We start from the raw sequence: 19,538 nt of genomic DNA on the forward strand, positions 1-19,538 counted from the left end.
TCTAGAGGAAGGTGAACTAAGTCCAACTCCTGATAACTCCCAACCAGAGAGACATTACTTTCCATCAGATAGCTTGGAGGAACTCCTCAGGGCTGTAAGGAGAACTATGGAGGTCGAGGAAGAAAAAGTTCCCCAAACAGTACAGGATCAGATGTTTGGGGGGCTACATTCCAGGAAAAAATTTGTTTCCTATACACCAGAGTATTAGGGACTTTAGTCTTAGAGGAGTGGGCACCTCCAGAAAAGAGATTAAATACCCCTACGGAGTTAAGGGATAGATTTCCTGTAGACAATGATACGGCAGAATGCTGGTCTGAAATCCCAAGAGTGGATATCCAAATTTCACTAGTAGCAAAGAAAACCACACTGCCCTTTGAAGATTCCTCTCAATTAAAAGACCCCTTGGAACGCAAAATGGAGGGACTACTCAGAAAATCCTGGGAGACCTCGGCAACACTATTAAGCACCAACGCAGTCTCTACGGGCGTAGCTCGATCAATGGCTAGTTGGCTAGATCAACTGGAGGAACACCTAGTTTCGGGCACCCCCAGAGAAGACATCTTGGCATCCCCTACCGCTTCTACAGAAAGCTACGGGGTTTTTAGCAGACGCCTCTGCAGAATCCGTGAGAGTGGCGGCAAGAGCATCTGGGCTATCAAACTCTGTAAGAAGGGCCCTATGGTTGACATCCTGGAACGGCGACGTGGCATCTGACGCGCCCCCTGGGCTGTTGGGTACCCGGTGCCGGGCGGTAGATGCTGGGGGAATGTCACAGTGGCGGTGACCCGGTCCGTGACCCAGGGCGGTCAATAAAAGGGGTTATGTATAGGGGATTTATAGAGTTCGTGACGCCACCTGTGGAATGCGGCTAAAGGGAGCCGCCGCTGCGGAGCAGTCCTCTGAAGCTGGTGTTACCGCAGCAGGGATGGTGTGGCTCTCCACAGGAAGAGCTAGCTCCAGGGCAGTGTAGATGATGTTGCAGGTTGTGCTGGGCGTTGTAGTGCAGGGGTTGATGGCGCAGCAAGAAACACAGAGACAAGGAAGTGCAGTCCCAGGGTCTTTACTGGTGCTGATTAAACAAGCCAGGGCTAGAGTACTGGCTAGAAGTGGAAGTCCGGGCAGCCTGGAAGCAAGTAAAGAAGTTGGAGGCCTTCCCTTTCCACTAAACTCTTTGGCCCTGCTGCTTGTAGCGGTGCGGTGACCCTCGTCCCCCGAGTGGGCGTTTCTGTGCTCACCCGTATGGCAGGCAGCTCGGGCCTTGCTGGCGCGTCACTCCCTCGTGGCGGTGCTGGACCCTGCGGTGCTGCTGAGCCTCCGGGCGTCTGATGGGGCCAGGAGACCGGCCGTCTCCTGCCCTCCAGTTTCTACTGCTGGGCCTTTCGGTGCCCCACAGCCTCGGACTCCGGTGTCCGGTTCTTCTGTGCTGTACTTCTGGGGTGAGCTGCCGCGCTGCTCCAGTCCCCAGCTCCTCTCTTCAACTCCTCACAATAAGACTAACCCCACCCCCAGATCCCAGTTGCCAAGGGGAGGAGCTCCCCTTGCTGGTCTGGAGCCAGGAAAGTGTTGCTTGTTTAGTATACCTGACTAGGGGATCCCTGCTTGCTTCCAGGCATGGCATTACCTCTTTTGAGGGAGGCAATGCCACTGTGGCAACCGGACCCCTGGGGCGCCACACATCAAAAATTAAGTTGTGTTCCATCCCCTTTAAGGGGAAATACATGTTCGGGCTAGCCCTAGATGATCTTCTAGAGAAGGCCTCAGACAAGAAGGTCCTCCCGGAACCTAGGAATTTGAGGAAAAGGCCTTTTCGTCCCTCCCAAGAGCAGACCCCTCAATATAGGGGTAAAGGGAAAACAGGACGATGGAGCTACCCAAAAGGTAGAGGAAGCAAAAGTCTTTTTCTCTCCCAAAATCAACGTCCGAACAGACCATGACGTCAGGACAGATTTTCTCAATCGGTGGAAAGAAATTTGCTCAGAACCATGGGTCCTGAGGGTTGTCGAGTTCGGAGTAAAAATAAATTTCTCCTCCTATCCTCCAGAGAGGATAAAGTTAACACCGCTCGCTTCTCAGAGTCATCAGGCCACCCTGATGTCCGGTCTTACAGACCTATTGTCCTCAGGGGTGATATCCCTGGTTCCTACAAGAGAGATAGGCACAGGGCATTATTCCAGACTCTTCCTAATAAAAAAACCAATGGCTCACACAGAGTTATAATCAATCTAAGGCCACTGAATCAGTATAGCCACTACCAACGATTCAAGATGGAATCAATCAGGTCGACGGTCCCCCTGGTAGGACAGGACCATGTCATGGCCACAATCGACCTCCAGGATGCATATTACCACATCCCCATACATCCACTTTAGAGGAGGTTCCTAAGATTCGCAGTGGCTCAAGGGGAACAAATAGTGGACTATCAATTCATTGTTCTCACATTTGGAATTTCACCAGCCCCGCAAATATTTACAAATTCATGGCAGAAGTCATGGCTTATATCACGGGTCAGAACATTTCAGTAGCACCGTACCTCAACGACCTGCTATTAATCGGGCCCTCAGCACCAATACTCCGAGAACATCTACAGTTGACCACTCAGATCCTAACGTCTTTGGGCTGGTTAGTGAACCACAAAAAATCGGATATGGTTCCCTCCATGACAAAAACATTTCTAGGAGTACTATTGGATTCCCACAGCCAGATGTCATTCCTGCCCAAACAAAAACAGGTCATGATAAAAGCAAAGGTCAGTATCCTAAGGAGCAGAAGATCAGTATCATTAAGAGATGCCATGTCGGTCCTCGGGTCTATGACATCCTGTATTCAGATGGTGGCCTGGGCTCAGGCACATAGCCGAACATTACAGACCAACATCCTTACGAATTGGGACGGATCCCCACGGTCTCTGAACAGGAGAATCCCTATACCACCACGTGTAAGGACATCTCTATTCTGGTGGCTGAACGTAAAGAATCTGAACAGAGGAGTGCCATGGATCCAGAATCCGCTGGTTAACAATAAAGGTGGATGCCAGCGAGAAGGGATGGGGAGCCATGGTCTCCCAAGAGCTATTCCAGGGTATATGGACCAAAGAGGTGAGCCAGCGCTCATCAAATTTCAGAGAACTAAAAGCCGTAGAGGAAGTCCTCAGAGCAGCAGAGCCTCTGGTCCAGAAATCTCACATTCAGATATTTTCAGACAATATCACCACGGTAGCCCACCTTCGTCATCAAGGGGGCACAAGATACGAAAGCTTAAAAGCAATCTCAGAGAGAATAGTTTCCTGGGCTGAAGAACATCTTCTATCCTTGTCGGCTCTTCATATCAAAGGTTCAGTCAATGTCCAGGCCAACTTCTTAAGCAGAACAAAGATTCATCCAGGAGAGTGGAGCCTAAACCCAGACGTCTTCCAGATGTTAGTCGAGAGATGGGGCTATCCAGAGGAAGATCTCTTCGCCGGACACTAGAACGCGAAAGTACCTCAATATTTCTCCCTGGATCCAAACGTCCCTTGCCTACACCTAACTGCCTGGCTTCTTAATTCCTGATATTAAAAACAAGAGGCCTTTCAGAGAAGGTCATCAAAACTCTCCAGAAGAGCAGGAAACCTGTAACGAACACCATTAACCATAAGATCTGGAAAACCTTCTTAAGGTGGTGTGCACCCACTCGCCCAGACCCTCATAGGGCTGATGTGGCTCAGATTCTAGATTTTTTTACAAGAAGGTCTGGACAAAGGTCTCAGACCTAGTACTCTTAAGGTCCAGGTAGCGGCGTTAAGTTCATACTTCGATCAAAGACTAGCGGAACATCAGTTGGTGAGAAGATTTATGACAGTAGCCACCCGCATCCACCCTAGAGTAACAGACTTGGTTCCCCCCTGGGACCTTAACATTGTTCTGAAAGGGTTAACCCTTCCACGAGCCCTTATCAGCCATAAGACTGGACCTTCTGACCTGGAAAACGGCTTTCCTGGTGGCAATAACTACAGCCAGAGAGTGTGTGAACTACAGGTCCTTTTGGTCAACGAACCCTACCTGAGAATCCTGGAAGATCGTCCAAATTGACCCTTCATTTCTACCTAAGGTGGTCTCAAATCTTTTTGTGACAACCCAAAAGACAAAAAAGAAATGGAATTCCACACTCTGGATGTTCGGAGAATAGTACTGCACTATCTTCAGAAAACAGAAGAAGGAAGGAAAGACAAGAACCTATTTGTCCATACACAAGGTCCAAACAGAGGAAAGAAAGCAGCAAAATCCACAATAGCCAACTGGATGAAGAGGGCGATTACGGAGGCTTACCAGATCCAGGATCTACCTCCTCCAGCAAAGCTCAAGGCCCATTCTACAAGGACGTTATCTGTCTCCTGGGCTGAAAAAGCCAGTGCATCCATCGAACAGATTTGAAGAGTTGCTACATGGTCCTCAATTCATACTTTCTCCAAACACTACAGACTAGACCTAATGTCTGTTGGAGATTTAGCCTTCGGAAGGAAGGTCCTTCAGACTATTGTCCCTCCCTAGTATATCTTTGGTATAGCTCCTGTGTGCTGTCGTGGAGGGTTATTAGAGAAAATAGAATTAGACTTACAGGTAATTCGGTTTCTAATAACCCACCACGACAGCACGGGTAATTCCCTCCCCCTCGCTTATTGTTTCTATGACAGCTGGATCAGTAGAAATATAAAAATTAATTTGAAGCATCTATACTCTTGTGGTCCTCTGTAATAACACCGGAGGGAGGATGTGGGGGGGCTATTTAAACCTCTTCGTATTTCCTGTGCCTGGGGGGGGGGTTACATCCTCCAGTGTGCTGTCGTGGTGGGTTATTAGAAATCGAATTACCGGTAAGTCTAATTCTATTTTTTTTCTGACTGATTTATCTGTTGGGTTAATAAGTATTCAGTGTAGGCTTTCCCTTAACTACCGATGTTATATTCAATAAGTTGGTAAGTCCCATAGCAATGGTTCCCGTTAATCAGATGCTGGAATAGTCCTATTTGGTAAGTGCAAGTTCAGCCTCTAGTGTGGCAACTTGGACTAGCAATTAAGAAATTAAATAGTGCAATACTCTGTGGAGTCGCTAGATCTGTTCTGTAGGTCAGAAATACCAGATCCATAATGGAAATAGAATACCCTATAGAGATGAGTGAACCCAAACTTTCCATAACAGACAGTTATTGTCCGGTGCGAAAACTTCTCCTGGAATTCAAGTGCAAAGTTTGAAGTTCCGAGGGAAGTCCGTTGCAGAGAGAGAGAATGTTTTTTATTTTCCAGCTCCAAAGTTTCAGTGTGGTTCGGGCTCTGGTACCCGAACCGAACTTTAGAGTAAAGTTCAGGTCGGGAACCAGAACCCGAACTTCCACGAGTCCACTCATCTCTTATACCCTACAGACTGCCATGTTACCTTTTGATTTGGAGCTGGCACCATTGCATTTAGCTACTTATTAAAAAATAAATGTGATCTACAATATAGATGTCTGGCATCAATCTCGGCTGTCCAAACAGGGGCATATCCTATAAGGTTGTGGGACTATACGGTGGCTTTGGCTCTGGTTCCTATTATACAACCAAAGTATGCTATATTATAGTGTAATACAAGTGAACGTTGTTACATTGCACCTCCCGAGGGTACTGCAACCGCGACAGGCAAATCGGAAAAAATCCAACGGGGTCAGATATTTTACAGTCCCCTCTACAACCCCATTCAATTGTATTGTGCTGCAATGTAGCAGCAACACCTAGCAAACTCTGGTCATGCAACAAGAGGATTTTTGGTACTAACCGTAAAATCTTTCTTGTAACCTTCATTGGGGGGGGGGGGGGACACTGCTGCCCATAAGGAGACTGACACTAAGGAATATATTCTTTTAAGAAAGATTTTGGCTTCTCTCCACAGCAGGCAACATCCACCTACTGGCACTAAGGTACTTAGTGAGAAAACAGTAGGATAAGCCACATCAGAGAAAAACAAAACCATGTCCAAACGAGGACACCTACAAGGGTGAATGCTGTGCCCCCAAAGAAGGGTAATAAAAAGATATTACAGCCCCAAAAATCCTCTTATTCTTGGGTGCCTCGATGGGCAACAGAAGAAACCATGAGTGGTCCTAAAGCAGTCCCAGGGGTGGGAAACAAAAGAACACCAGAACAAAAGGTAAAAGGTTGGGAAAACCGATCCCACGGGCTGCAACCTGGACGACCACCAATGCACCGGTGTTCTACCCGGACTCGCGGCAGCCGACATGAAGGAATGTGTAACGGGTCTGGGAGGCGGAACCTCTGAGCTACTATACAAGGGGGCGGTCCTTGTAAGGGAGCGGGTGGCAATCAGGGATGACGGGCAGGCAGTCACAGCAGGTGACCGGGACAGTCTCTGAGTGGACGGGCTGGAGGTCACGGCAAGTGACCGGGGCAGTCTCTGGAAGAACGGGCAGGAGGTCACGGCAAGTGACCGGGGCAGTCTCTGGAAGAACGGGCAGGGAGTTACGGCAAGTGACCGGGGCAGTCTCTGGATGAACGGGCAGGGAGTTACGGCAAGTGACCGGGGCAGTCTCTGGGTAAAGGGTAGGTACGACCTGTGATGGCAGAGCCTCCGGGTAGGCTAGCAGGCAGATGGTAGATGTGTGCTCCCAGGTGAGCAAGCGAGAGTCTCTGGAATGGTAGGTGGTCACAGCACGTGACGGCGAAGCCTCCAGGTAGGCTAGCAGGCAGGTAACAGGTGGGCGCTCCCAGGTGAGCGGGCAGGAGTCTCTGGAAAGGCAGATGGTCACAGCACGTGACGGCGGAGCCTCCAGGTAGGCTAGCAGGCAGGTAACAGGTGTGCGCTCCCAGGTGAGCGGGCAGGAGTCTCTGAAAAGGCAGATGGTCACAGCACGTGACGGCGGAGCCTCCAGGTAGGCTAGCAGGCAGGTAACAGGTGTGCGCTCCCAGGTGAGCGGGCAAGCTGGTCCATAGACAGACTGACAGGAGTTGGAAGGCAGACCGTCGGACCTCAGGCTAGCAGGCAGGTGACTGGATATCAGGCAGGACAAAGGCAGCAAGCTGGCAGGAATCTGGCAGGTAACTGGCAACGGGACCTGAGGGCTGAAGCACAGGTGAGACACAGGTGCAAACAACATTGCTCGGGCACCTCCATTTTGGAGGAGGTGCCCTTTATATGGGAGGTCCTCCGGCAATTGGCCGGGGACTCCTTAGGACGGCGCGTGCGGTCCCTTTAAGAGAGGGGGAGCACGCGCGCGCGCGCCCTAAGCACACTGCCGGGGAAGGAGCGCGCGCCGGAAGCAGCGGGGAGAGCAGCGCTGGAGGACGCCGCGCCAGGAGCGGGGAGGTGAGAGGGACGGCGTCTCTGCCTAGAACGGGGCAGAGACGCCGATGCTATAGTACCCCCCCCTTTAGGCCCCCTCTTTTTTAGGCCAGAAAGAAATTTTTCAAGGAGAAGCGGGGCGTTGATGTTCTCCCTGGGTTCCCAAGTTCTCTCCTCAGGACCAACCCCTTCCAATCTACCAGAAAAAAGGTTTTTCCTCTTACCCTCTTGGAGGCCAGAATACTCTCTACCTCAAAGATGTCATCAGCGGAAACCGGAGCAGAAGGGGCACCTGGATTTTTGGAAAAAGAGTTAGACAACGGGTTTGAGGAGAGATACGTGGAAGGAGTTGGGGATCCGTAGGGTGGCCGGGAGTTTTAATTTGTAGGCCACAGGGTTAATTTGCCTGAGGACTTCGAAGGGGCCGATGAATCGAGGACCCAACTTGTAGGAGGGTATTTTGAGCCGCACATGTTTGGATGAGAGCCAAACCTTGTCTCCCGGACGGAATTGGGGCGGATCCAGACGTCTCTTATCAGCATATCTCTTCATCCGCTCAGAGGAGAGAAGAAGAGCGGACCTGGTGCTCTCCCAAATAGTAGAAAATTCGCTGACAAGAGACTCCGCAGCAGGGTTGTCCACAGAAACGGAGACAGGAAGTGGAATCCGGGGATGTTGGCCACCAACTATAAAGAACGGGGATTTGGAAGAGGACTCGCTCTCATGGTTGTTATAAGAGAACTCGGCCCACGGTAGAAGATCCACCCAGTCCGAGTGGTGAGCATCCACGAAGTGCCGGAGGTAGCTGGACAAGATCTGATTGATCCGCTCCACTTGACCATTGGACTGAGGGTGGTAAGCGGAGGAGAAATCCAGGGTAATGTCCAGCAGCTTACAAGTGGCTCTCCAGAAACGAGAGGTGAACTGAACCCCACGATCCGACACGATGTGGAGGGGCAGACCATGGAGACGGAAGATGTGGCGGATAAAGTCTTTAGCCAACTCGGGTGCAGACGGAAGACCAGGCAGGGGAATGAAGTGGGCCATCTTAGAAAAACGGTCAGCGACAACCCAAATGACGGTACAACCGGCAGAAACTGGAAGGTCGGTGATAAAGTCCATAGCGATGTGTTGCCAAGGAGCAGCAGGTACGGGAAGGGGCAGGAGATGGCCGGCAGGTAGATGTCGGGGAACTTTGTTACGAGCACAGGATGAACAGGCCGCGACGAAGTCTACCACGTCCTTACGTAGGGTAGGCCACCAGTAATGCCGGGCAATAAGTTGAAAGGTCTTTTTTTGGCCAGCATGGCCAGCTAGTTTAGAAGAATGTCCCCAGCGAAGAACCCTCTCCCGATCTGGCACAGCTATGAACGTCTTACCGGGTGGAAGACGAGTTAGATCCAAGGGAGCCACATTCATCACCTTGGAGGAGTCGATGATGTGCGTAGGTTCCTCCTCTTGATCGGAGGACAGGAAAGACCGAGACAAGGCATCAGCTTTGACGTTCTTGTCCGCCGGACGGAAATGAAGAGTGAAGTCGAAGCGGGCAAAAAACAACGACCACCGGGCCTGGCGAGGATTGAGCCTCTGGGCGTTTTGGAGATATGCCAGGTTTTTGTGATCCGTGTAGATAATTACCGGGTAGAGAGCCCCTTCAAGCAGATAGCGCCACTCTCCTAGTGCCAATTTGATGGCTAGCAATTCCCGGTCTCCAATGGAGTAGTTGCGCTCCGACGAGGAGAAGATTTTGGAGAAGAAGCCGCACGTTACCATTCTCCCGGTAGAAGACTTCTGGGTGAGCACCGCTCCGGCTCCGGAGGAGGAAGCATCAACCTCCAGGTAGAATTGTTTATTACAGTCCGGACGGTGCAGGACGGGAGCAGAGGCGAAGGCTTTCTTTAGGGAAAGGAAGGCCTCCTCGGCTTCAGGCGACCATATCCTGGGGTTAGCCCCCTTACGGGTAAGTGCAGATATGGGAGCAGTCCGAGACGAGAAGTGTGGGATGAAAAGACGATAATAATTAGCGAAGCCCAGGAATCGCTGTATCGCCTTCAAACCTTCAGGACGAGGCCATTTTAGAACGGAAGAGAGCTTCTCGGGATCCATTTGCAGACCTGTTTGGGAGATGACATAGCCCAAGAACGGAAGGGAGGTCTGATCGAAGAGGCACTTCTCGTATTTGGCGTAAAGGTGGTTCTGCCGAAGCCTAAGCAGGACCTGACGAACATCCCTCCGGTGTGTGGGGAGATCCGGAGAGAAGACCAAGATATCGTCCAGGTATACCACTACGCAGGAGTACAGGAGGTCACGGAAGATGTCATTGACTAGTTCCTGAAAGACCGCGGGAGCATTACAGAGACCGAAGGGCATCACAAGGTACTCGTAGTGACCGTCCCGGGTATTGAATGCCGTCTTCCACTCGTCTCCTTGACGGATACGGACCAGATTATACGCTCCTCGAAGATCCAGCTTGGAGAAGATCCTGGCGCCCTTGAGCCGGTCAAACAATTCGGAGATGAGTGGCAGGGGATATTTGTTTTTTACCGTAATGAGATTGAGTCCTCTGTAGTCAATACAGGGACGTAGCGAGCCGTCTTTCTTTTTGACAAAGAAGAATCCGGCTCCAGCCGGGGAGGTAGATTTTCGGATAAATCCCCTAGCCAGATTCTCTTCAATGTACTCAGACATGGCTCGGGTCTCGGCTGCAGATAACGGGTAGATACGCCCACTGGGAGGAGTGGTGCCAGGTACCAGGTCGATCGGGCAATCGTATGGCCTATGGGGCGGCAACGTCTCAGCTTCCTTCTTACCGAAGACGTCCGCATAGGGCCAGTAGGGAGCCGGGAGACCAGGTAAATTAGCTGGAGTAGGCTGAGGGCGAAGTGGACGGACCGGAACCAGGCAGGTCCTATGGCAGTCAGGACCCCATCGGAGTACTTCACCGGACCGCCAGTTCAATACGGGTTCATGTGTCTGGAGCCAAGGTAGACCTAGCAACAAGGAGTGAGAAAGTCCGGACAGCACATGGAATGAGATCTCCTCAGAGTGCAGCATTCCCACCTGTAGGGTTATAGGTTCGGTGACGAGCAGGATGGTCTCCGAGAGAAGTCTTCCATCCACGGAAGCAACTGACAATGGCTCCGCCAGGGACTTGGTGGGAATATGGTATCTCTCTACCAGAGACTGGGCGATGAGATTTCCAGCAGCTCCAGAATCCAGATGGGCGAGTTCGAAGAGACGGTTTTCTCCCCAAGCAATAGAGACCGGTAAGGTCAGAGACGGAGAGGACTTACTTTTGTCTAGGACGACCTCTCCGAGTGGTCCTAGACACTGGCGTTTCCCAGCTTTTCCGGGCAGGAACGGATGAAGTGCTTCTTACTGCCACAATAGAAACAGCTTCCCTCGGCTCGGCGAGATTCTTGGCGAGAACCGACCATCTTGGTCTGGTCGACCTGCATAGGCTCAGGAGAGACGGAGGGAGTGACGGGTTGCTGAAAAGTAGGAGCTAGGCGTGGAAACCTCCTCTCACGGGTGACCTCTTTGGCACGCTCCTGGAACCGCAGGTCAATCCGGGTGGCAAGAGCTATCAGGTCATCGAGGGTGGTAGGAATGTCCCGACCGGCAAGTTCATCTTTAATACGGCCGGACAGACCCTCCCAGAAGACTGAAACCAGAGCGTCATTATCCCAGGCCAGCTCCGAGGCAAGGGTACGGAACCTTATGGCATATTGGCCCACGGTGAGGCTTCCCTGACGGAGGCGTAGCAGTGACGATGCGGATGAGGTCTTCCGTCCGGGTTCGTCGAAGACTTTCCGGAAGGCCGTGAGAAAGGCAGGCAAGTTGGACACCAGGGGGTCTCCTCTCTCCCATAGAGGATTTAGCCAGGCCAGAGCCTCTCCGGTGAGATGGGACATGATGAAGGCAATTTTGGCCCGGTCGGAGTTAAACTGGTGGGACAGGAGTTCAAAGTGCAGGGTGCACTGATTTATGAAGCCCCGAGCCTGAGCGGAGTCGCCTCCGAAGCGAGGAGGTGCAGAAAGCCGGGGTCCGGGGTAGGATACCATAGTGTTGGACAGTGGAGCTGTCGGATTGCGAATCATGGCGCTGGCGGAGGTTGCTGGCGGAGCAGTCAGAGTGTCCAGGCGAGAATTGACATTCCGCAGGTGACCCAGGATGGACTCCTGTTGGGACCTCTGGCGGGACAGTTCATGACACAGGTCCGAGAGCGAGGGAGCTTGGGTGCCACCGGGTTCCATGGCCCGAGCAAACTGTAACGGGTCTGGGAGGCGGAACCTCTGAGCTACTATACAAGGGGGCGGTCCTTGTAAGGGAGCGGGTGGCAATCAGGGATGACGGGCAGGCAGTCACAGCAGGTGACCGGGACAGTCTCTGAGTGGACGGGCTGGAGGTCACGGCAAGTGACCGGGGCAGTCTGTGGAAGAACGGGCAGGAGGTCACGGCAAGTGACCGGGGCAGTCTCTGGAAGAACGGGCAGGGAGTTACGGCAAGTGACCGGGGCAGTCTCTGGATGAACGGGCAGAGAGTTACGGCAAGTGACCGGGGCAGTCTCTGAGTAAAGGGTAGGTACGACCTGTGATGGCAGAGCCTCCGGGTAGGCTAGCAGGCAGATGGTAGATGTGTGCTCCCAGGTGAGCAAGCGAGAGTCTCTGGAATGGTAGGTGGTCACAGCACGTGACGGCGAAGCCTCCAGGTAGGCTAGCAGGCAGGTAACAGGTGGGCGCTCCCAGGTGAGCGGGCAGGAGTCTCTGGAAAGGCAGATGGTCACAGCACGTGACGGCGGAGCCTCCAGGTAGGCTAGCAGGCAGGTAACAGGTGTGCGCTCCCAGGTGAGCGGGCAGGAGTCTCTGAAAAGGCAGATGGTCACAGCACGTGACGGCGGAGCCTCCAGGTAGGCTAGCAGGCAGGTAACAGGTGTGCGCTCCCAGGTGAGCGGGCAAGCTGGTCCATAGACAGACTGACAGGAGTTGGAAGGCAGACCGTCGGACCTCAGGCTAGCAGGCAGGTGACTGGATATCAGGCAGGACAAAGGCAGCAAGCTGGCAGGAATCTGGCAGGTAACTGGCAACGGGACCTGAGGGCTGAAGCACAGGTGAGACACAGGTGCAAACAACATTGCTCGGGCACCTCCATTTTGGAGGAGGTGCCCTTTATATGGGAGGTCCTCCGGCAATTGGCCGGGGACTCCTTAGGACGGCGCGCGCGGTCCCTTTAAGAGAGGGGGAGCACGCGCGCGCGCGCCCTAAGCACACTGCCGGGGAAGGAGCGCGCGCCGGAAGCAGCGGGGAGAGCAGCGCTGGAGGACGCCGCGCCAGGAGCGGGGAGGTGAGAGGGACGGCGTCTCTGCCTAGAACGGGGCAGAGACGCCGATGCTACAGAATGAACTGTAAAATTTTGAGAACGTGTGAATGGATGACCAAGTTGCAGTCTTACAGAGCTACAGACTAGAAGATTCATATGGCGATCAGTCCAGAAAGCTGCCCCAACACTCTGTGGGGTGAGCCTTAACCCCCCCCCCCCCCCCTCCAGCAGAGGCACTCTGTCCTTAGCCCAATACGCTACTGAATGGCAGAACGTATCTGGCGAGCAATGGAAGCTTTAGAGGCAGAGAGAAGTCTACGAGTGACTATTGGGACACAATGAGGCTGTTACTGACAGGTGAACCACATCCTGAAGGAAGAACCTGATTTTAGGCCTGGAAGTCAGATTCTTTTGAAAAGGAATAGGCAGGGCTGAAAACTGACCACTGAGAGAACAGACTCCAAACTTGACTGCAAGAAGGTGAGGAGATCAAGGAGAGAGAATATCGGTGCGACACGGTTACATACCAATGAAAAAGGGGGCTTCCACGTACAAATACATGACGAGGAAGGTTTCTGTTCTCTAATCAAAGTCTGGATGACCTGATGAAGCCTGAAGTCCTCATAACTGTGGCTTCAGCAGCTATGCTGATAAAGTGTGCGCCGTGAATTTGGGGAGGATCTTGGAAATTAGATGTGGATGAACCAGCAGTCTCCTGGAGCAACGGCGACCGACGAGATTGATTACTTTTGTATATAGGATCCTCTGGGCCAGTCCAGTCCCACGAGGAAGATGGGAACACCTTTTGACTATGTAGCAAATGGGCAAAGGAAGGAACAGAAAAGGAAAAAAGAAGAGTTATTGGTGAGTGATCGTAGAAGGTCGCAAACATAGGACACAAACTGAGACGTCCATGATTCAGTCTGAATGCCATCAGGTCGATGCCTCGAGTGCTCAACCAGAGACAAATCTGATGGAAAACATCAAGCGGAGGGGAAAAAGAAAAGCAAAAGATAAAATAGACCATAGGCAGAGACAGGTCTGGGCCTCAGGCTCCTGTCTGCCTCCTACATGACACTAAGCTAAACGGAGTAGTCATACTTTGTTGGGGAGGAGCCGACTTCTTTAACCATATTTCTTGGTATCTGCAGCAAACAGCCATGGTCTCCTGCATCTCCCTCCCAACCCCCCAGGTGTTGCATGGGGTTTAGGTCCAGGCTCTGTGCGACCAATCACTTTCTTCCACCAAACTGTTCCCACAAAGCTGAAGCTACAATTGTCCACAATGTTTCGTGCTGAAGAATTAAGATTTCCCTTCACTGGAGCTGAGGGTCCGTGGCCGCCCCCTGATAACAGCCCATAGCATTATCCTCCTCCACCATCTGTACACTGCACAATGCAGTCAGTGGGTAACGTCCTCCTGGAATCACCAAACCCAGACTCCTCCATCAGACGCAGATAGAGAAGTGTGATCCGTCACTGCACAGAACACGTCTCCTCCAGAGTCCAGTGGTGGCGGCTTTACACCACTCCATTGGCACTCAGCATTGTGCTTGGTGATGTACAGCTGCACGCAGCTGCTCTGCTACGAAGCTCCTGGTGGGGGCGCAGTGTTTGTGCTGATACCAGAGGAGGTCTGGTGACTTTTCTGCCCTCTGCTCCTCAGCACTCGGCCCCCCACTCTGTAACATTATGGGGTCTCCACTTCGTGGCTGAATTGCTGTGGTTCTTTCCTCTTCCAAGTATTCTACCATTACCTATGAGTGGTATTATTGAAGATTGAAGAAATGTCATGTGAGCTTTTTACCCCCAACTATTCAGCCATGTTAGTGAAGGCAGACGGCATGGCGAGTGGCTGAAAGTTATACATTAGGGGCGAATGTTCTACACCGGGGAAATGAAACCGAATGAGCACCTGGACTGGATAAAATATGTGGCCCAGTACTTCTGTCCATATTGTGTGTGGGTAATGAGCATGCAGTGATTAGGGTAAGGTCATTGTACAGGAGGAGGAGGAGGTGAGCTGTAACATCACCTATTTTGAATGGTGGATCCTGTGTTATCTACTGTATATAGAGGTGTTATTAGTCATTGTAATTCTGTTTGATAAAAGTGAGACTGCTGAAAAGTCTTCTGTACAGAACAGGAAGTGTGAGTCTAGTATAAGGCTTAGTGGTTGGTGTGAAAATTACTTGTTTTTTTATATGGACTGGGATATATATATATTTTTTTTAAGATCATAGTTACTACAGTTGAAAAAAAACTGTCAATGTCAATGACTGCCTACTGGATATGTCAAGTCAGCAGTTTTCCTCATGACTGTGGAGCCTGACTAACAGAGCTTTTTAAATGCTTAGGAAGCCTTTGCAGGTGTGTTTTGTTATTATTCTAATTTACTGAGATAATGACTTTTGTGTTTTCATTGTCTGTAAGCCATAATCATCAACATTAACAGAAATAAACACTTGAATTAGATCACTGTCTGTAATGACTCTATATAATATAGGAGTTTCACTTTTTGGATTGAAGAAATGAAATAAATTAACTTTTTGATGATATTCTAATTTAGTGAGATGTGACTGTATAAAGAGATGAACAAATCGATTTTGTGGGACCCTGCTCAGTATTCCGTGGCCTCATAGTTGCCGGAATCCACGGTTCCACTTCTGATTATCCGGCCTGGCACAATGTGCACACGTCACGCTGCAATAATCACATTGCACCAGGCCGGCAAAGAGGAGCCGCAAATGCCGGCAGGTAGGAGGCGGTTATCAGGGCTCCCGTCCAGCGGACCCCATAATACCGACCTGACCGCTGCACCGAGGTCCTGTGAATCGATAAAGAAAAAACAATGGCAAAATTGGCGTTATTTTCCGGTCACTACACCTCCTCCAAAAATGCAACATGAAGCAATTAAAACTTTGTAGCCCAAAATGGTAGAATTTTTTTTCCACTACTAAAATTAATTTTTTTCTTTAAATTGCTCTGATCTGGAGAATAATGTTGTCGGCTCATTTTCACCGCTCAATGAACACTATAAAAATGAAACTCTTCCTCAAAAATTGTGGAATATTTTGTTATTTCTTCACGATTTTACTGCATTTGGAGTTTTACATTCCCAATTTTTCAGGGTAACATGAACGGTCTCATTAAAAAATACAACTTGTCCATCACCCGGCCGTCATCTCCTTACCGATGGGAGCTCCGTCATCAGGACTTGCTTTGGCAGACAGTTCAGCACGTGGGACAAGGCTTTCAGGCAATTGGGTTTGTCGTCTGTATGAAATAGAATTTGCAGAAAGTTAATCATCTGCCGCGACGTGTAATCTGAAGCACGGCGTGCAGACGTCACCTCCTCTAGCAGCATGGAAACCTTGCATCAGTTTGGGAACGTTCTCGGTGAAGAGTCTCTGGCCGAACATGATGCGGATGTCGGCATGACACGCTTTGTTAAGGATATCCGGGGAATCGGAGACCAGAAGAGAGAACATGTCTGCAGCCAGGGGTCCGAGATCTCTGTCCGACAGCAAGCCGATCATCTGCAAAGCAACCATGTTAATTTTACTCACTTATATAGCACCATTAATTCCACAGCACTTTACAGACATCAGCATCACTGTCTTCATGGGGGCTCGCACTCTAAATTCCCTATCCGTTTGTCTTTAGTGCACGGGAGAACGGGGACGACGGAGACGACAGGGGGACAACAGAGGGACGATAGCGGGACGACGGGAACGGCAGATGGATGATGGGGACGGCAGATGGATGACAGATGGACGACAGAGGGACGACAGATGGACGACGGGGACAACAGCGGGATGACAGAGGGATGACAGATGGATGAAAGAGGGATGACAGATGGATGAAAGAGGGATGACAGATGGACGACAGGGGGACAACAGCGGGATGACAGAGGGACGACAGATGGATGTGTGACACCCCAGGGGTCTGGTTGCCACAGTGATAGAGATATTACGTCTGAGAGCAGGTGGGAGGTCTCTTGGTCAGGGATCCTATGCATGCCACACCTCCTGCCCAGTCCTGGGAGGGGAAGAACTTCCCCTATATAAACCTAGGGCTGAGGCAGGGTTAGTGAGTAGAGAAGAAGTAGAGACAGAGAAAAGAAGCAAATATAGGAACAGAACATCAGGAGCTCTGTGGGAGCAGTGTTACAAGGAGTCAGGGGCTGGCAGCTGCAGAGCTCGCCCTGACTGAGAAGATTTCTTACCGGACCCGGAGTCCGAGGCTGTGGGGACTAATCTTTACCCAGCAGCAGAATCCGTCAGGCAGGGGATTCCAGGTCCTCTGGCCAAGAAACCCGAAGGCACGGTCACACGCATGGGACCAGCACCGCCGTCGTGGAGCGGAAGCTACTAGAAGGCCCCGAGTCACCGGCCATACGGGTGAGCACCACACGGTACACTGAGGGACGTGGGCTACTTATACCCGCCTCTAGCAAGGTAGCCAGAAGAGTACAGTTAGTTTGGGAGGCCTACAACTCCGCCTGGCCAGGGGAGATCCCATCTGCTCAAGGACTGACCAGGCCCCAATCGCTAGCCAGTACTCCGGGAGGGTCTATCTTTGTCACCAGTAAAGACCCTGAACTACACCGTACCGTCTCCGAGTGGTTCCTGCTACCCCCATCATCCACGTCGGCTGCCCTGAGGCCATACCCCTCCCGTTGGGGGTTATACTATCACGCTGCACAATCCTACCACCGGCCTCAGCGGTCTGCCCTGCAGCAGCAGCTCCTTAGCTGTACTCAACGGGTGGCGTAGTCGTCCAACATCTACCGCTGATACATCGCCGCTCAGTTTGACTCCCTGGGCACGGACCGGGTCACCGCCACGAGACTACAACCCTCAACAGATCCGGCTCCGGGTAAGCTCCCGCGTGCGCAACGCAGCGCGACACAGGCCCAGGGGCGCGTCAACTTTTGGCGTAGTCGGCAGGATTTCGTGCCCGCAACCACCGGGTACTGCGTGCCTGAAAAAGACTGTTCAAACTTACCTGTGGTGAAGATTCCCGCCATCCGGCGCCATCTTCAGCCTTCTTCCCGCCATCGGTGAAGATTCCCGCCATCCGGCGCCATTTTCAGCCTTCTTCCCGCCTTCCGTGGAGTTTTCCCGCCGTTGGACGCCATCTTGAAGACGTCGCGCGGGAAGAAGAGGGGCGTGGACTCCGAAAGCGCGCGAGAACTGAAGCCCCGCCTCACGTCCGGACGTCGCGTAAGGTCCTGGAAGGAGCCCAGCAGACGCCGACGTCACAGGAGCGCGACGGAAGGTCCTCAACCCTGACGATCTACTGCGGAGCCGCGGCCTACGGAAGAGGATCATCGCAAGGTAGGCCACGGTCCACTAGGGGGGAGAAGGATGTCGGATACGGAGGAGAGCTTCACTGCCTCAACCCCCGCCAGCGCCACCGCTGCTGCAGTCATGCCTTTCACCATGCCCTATATCCCGGGAGCGGCCTGGCTACCCCAGTACTCAGGGGAGTCACATACCCTAAATGACTTCAGAGAAAGGCTGGATAGCCTCTTCCAGGTGTACCCCCTCACAGAAGAGCAAAAAGTGAGCATCCTGGTGGCCCAATTAACTGGGGCAGCCCGAAGGGAGGTAAAGTCCTGGCCACCTGGGGGGAGGACTGTCGCAGGGATACTAACCCGGCTGAGGGACACCTTTGATACCCGCACCTCAGCCGAGATCAAGCTTAGATTCTACGGGTGCAAGCAGCGAGCATACGAGAGTATAAGGGACTATGCCCTGAACCTACAAGAGGCCCTGAGAGCCATTAAGCAGACCGACCCTGACGGCGTGGGAGACGAGGACAGGCTGTTGACTGAACAATTTATAGAGGGTTTATATTGCAATGCCCACCGAACCCAGTTGCGGGCAATGGCCTTACAGGACCCTCATCTGGGATTTGCACAGTTCAAGGACAGAGCCATCCGGGTGCTCCGAGAACCGGCACCAGGTGGCGTTGTGACCCACAGACACCCCACTACCACTTACCACCAGGAGGCGGCACCCTTGTCGGCAGGGCCTGTGGGAGCTGATGCGCAGGCTTTGAACAATGACCCGGCTCCAGACCTGCACCATCAGGTCCAAGAGCTAGCTAAAAGCGTTGCTGCGCTAACCCGAACTGTGCAGTCTTTACAGGTTTCCACTCCAGGGAAGATCCAGCTGGCATCCGGACCGGAGGACATCCCGTGGCGTCGACCAAGGAGGACCCCACCGGCCAGAGGGAGACCCAGCGACCGATACAACGAGGACGGACGACCCATCTGCCGCCGCTGCAATCAACCCGGACATATGGCAAGGTACTGTCCTTTAAACTGGCACAACCTGGGGTAGAGGGCCAACCCCCAGGAAAAAGATCACCAGGCCCATCGAACTGGCGCGACAAATATGTGGGAGGACGTCCAGTCTTACCCGTGGTACTGGATGGCATTCCTATGAGTGCCCTACTGGACACCGGGTCACAGGTCACCACCATCCCGTACGTGCTCTTCAAGCAGTACTGGAATGACTCGGATATTACCCGCTACCCTGACGACGACTTGAGTATCATCGCCAGCAATGGTCAGCCCGTGCCACAGATTGGATTTAAAGAGGTGACCATTAAAATCGGTAGAGTCGAACTGGCAGCACAGGGACTGATCATTGTAGACATTGACAAACACGAGAGTCACCCAAAGATAACTCTAGGAACTAATGTAATTGAAAATTGTCTTGCAGAGGTGATTTTCCTTTTACAGCAGGTTGCCAAGAACGCCAGCTCCGGCGAGCAGCGAGTGCTCCAAAAAGAGATCCGGGCACTGATGCGACGGCAACAGGTGGAACTCTCCGGCGGTGAGATTGGTAGCGTGAGAATGTGTGACCCTTTCCCTATTGCCATGCCCCCAAAAAGTG

At 52.1% G+C, this 19,538-nt stretch overlaps 1 protein-coding gene across 4 annotated transcripts in view; it reads right to left on the reverse strand.

The window, feature by feature from the left end:
* LOC141273314 (MMS19 nucleotide excision repair protein homolog) overlaps window positions 1–19,538 on the reverse strand; it is a 39,393-nt gene that overhangs the window by 6,721 nt on the left and 13,134 nt on the right. For all 4 annotated transcript variants that reach the window (XM_073684966.1, XM_073684967.1, XM_073684965.1 and 1 more), the window contains exons 2-3: window positions 15,980–16,166; window positions 15,821–15,903 (exon numbers count right to left, since the gene is read on the reverse strand). In XM_073684966.1, the coding sequence (XP_073541067.1) occupies window positions 15,821–15,903; window positions 15,980–16,166 (270 nt within the window). The remainder of the gene's footprint in view (window positions 1–15,820; window positions 15,904–15,979; window positions 16,167–19,538) is intronic.

Source organism: Phyllobates terribilis, unplaced genomic scaffold (assembly GCF_046119375.1).
Source record: "Phyllobates terribilis strain yellow unplaced genomic scaffold, ASM4611937v1 Scaffold_5__5_contigs__length_657084704, whole genome shotgun sequence".
Classification (NCBI taxonomy): Eukaryota; Metazoa; Chordata; class Amphibia; order Anura; family Dendrobatidae; genus Phyllobates; species Phyllobates terribilis.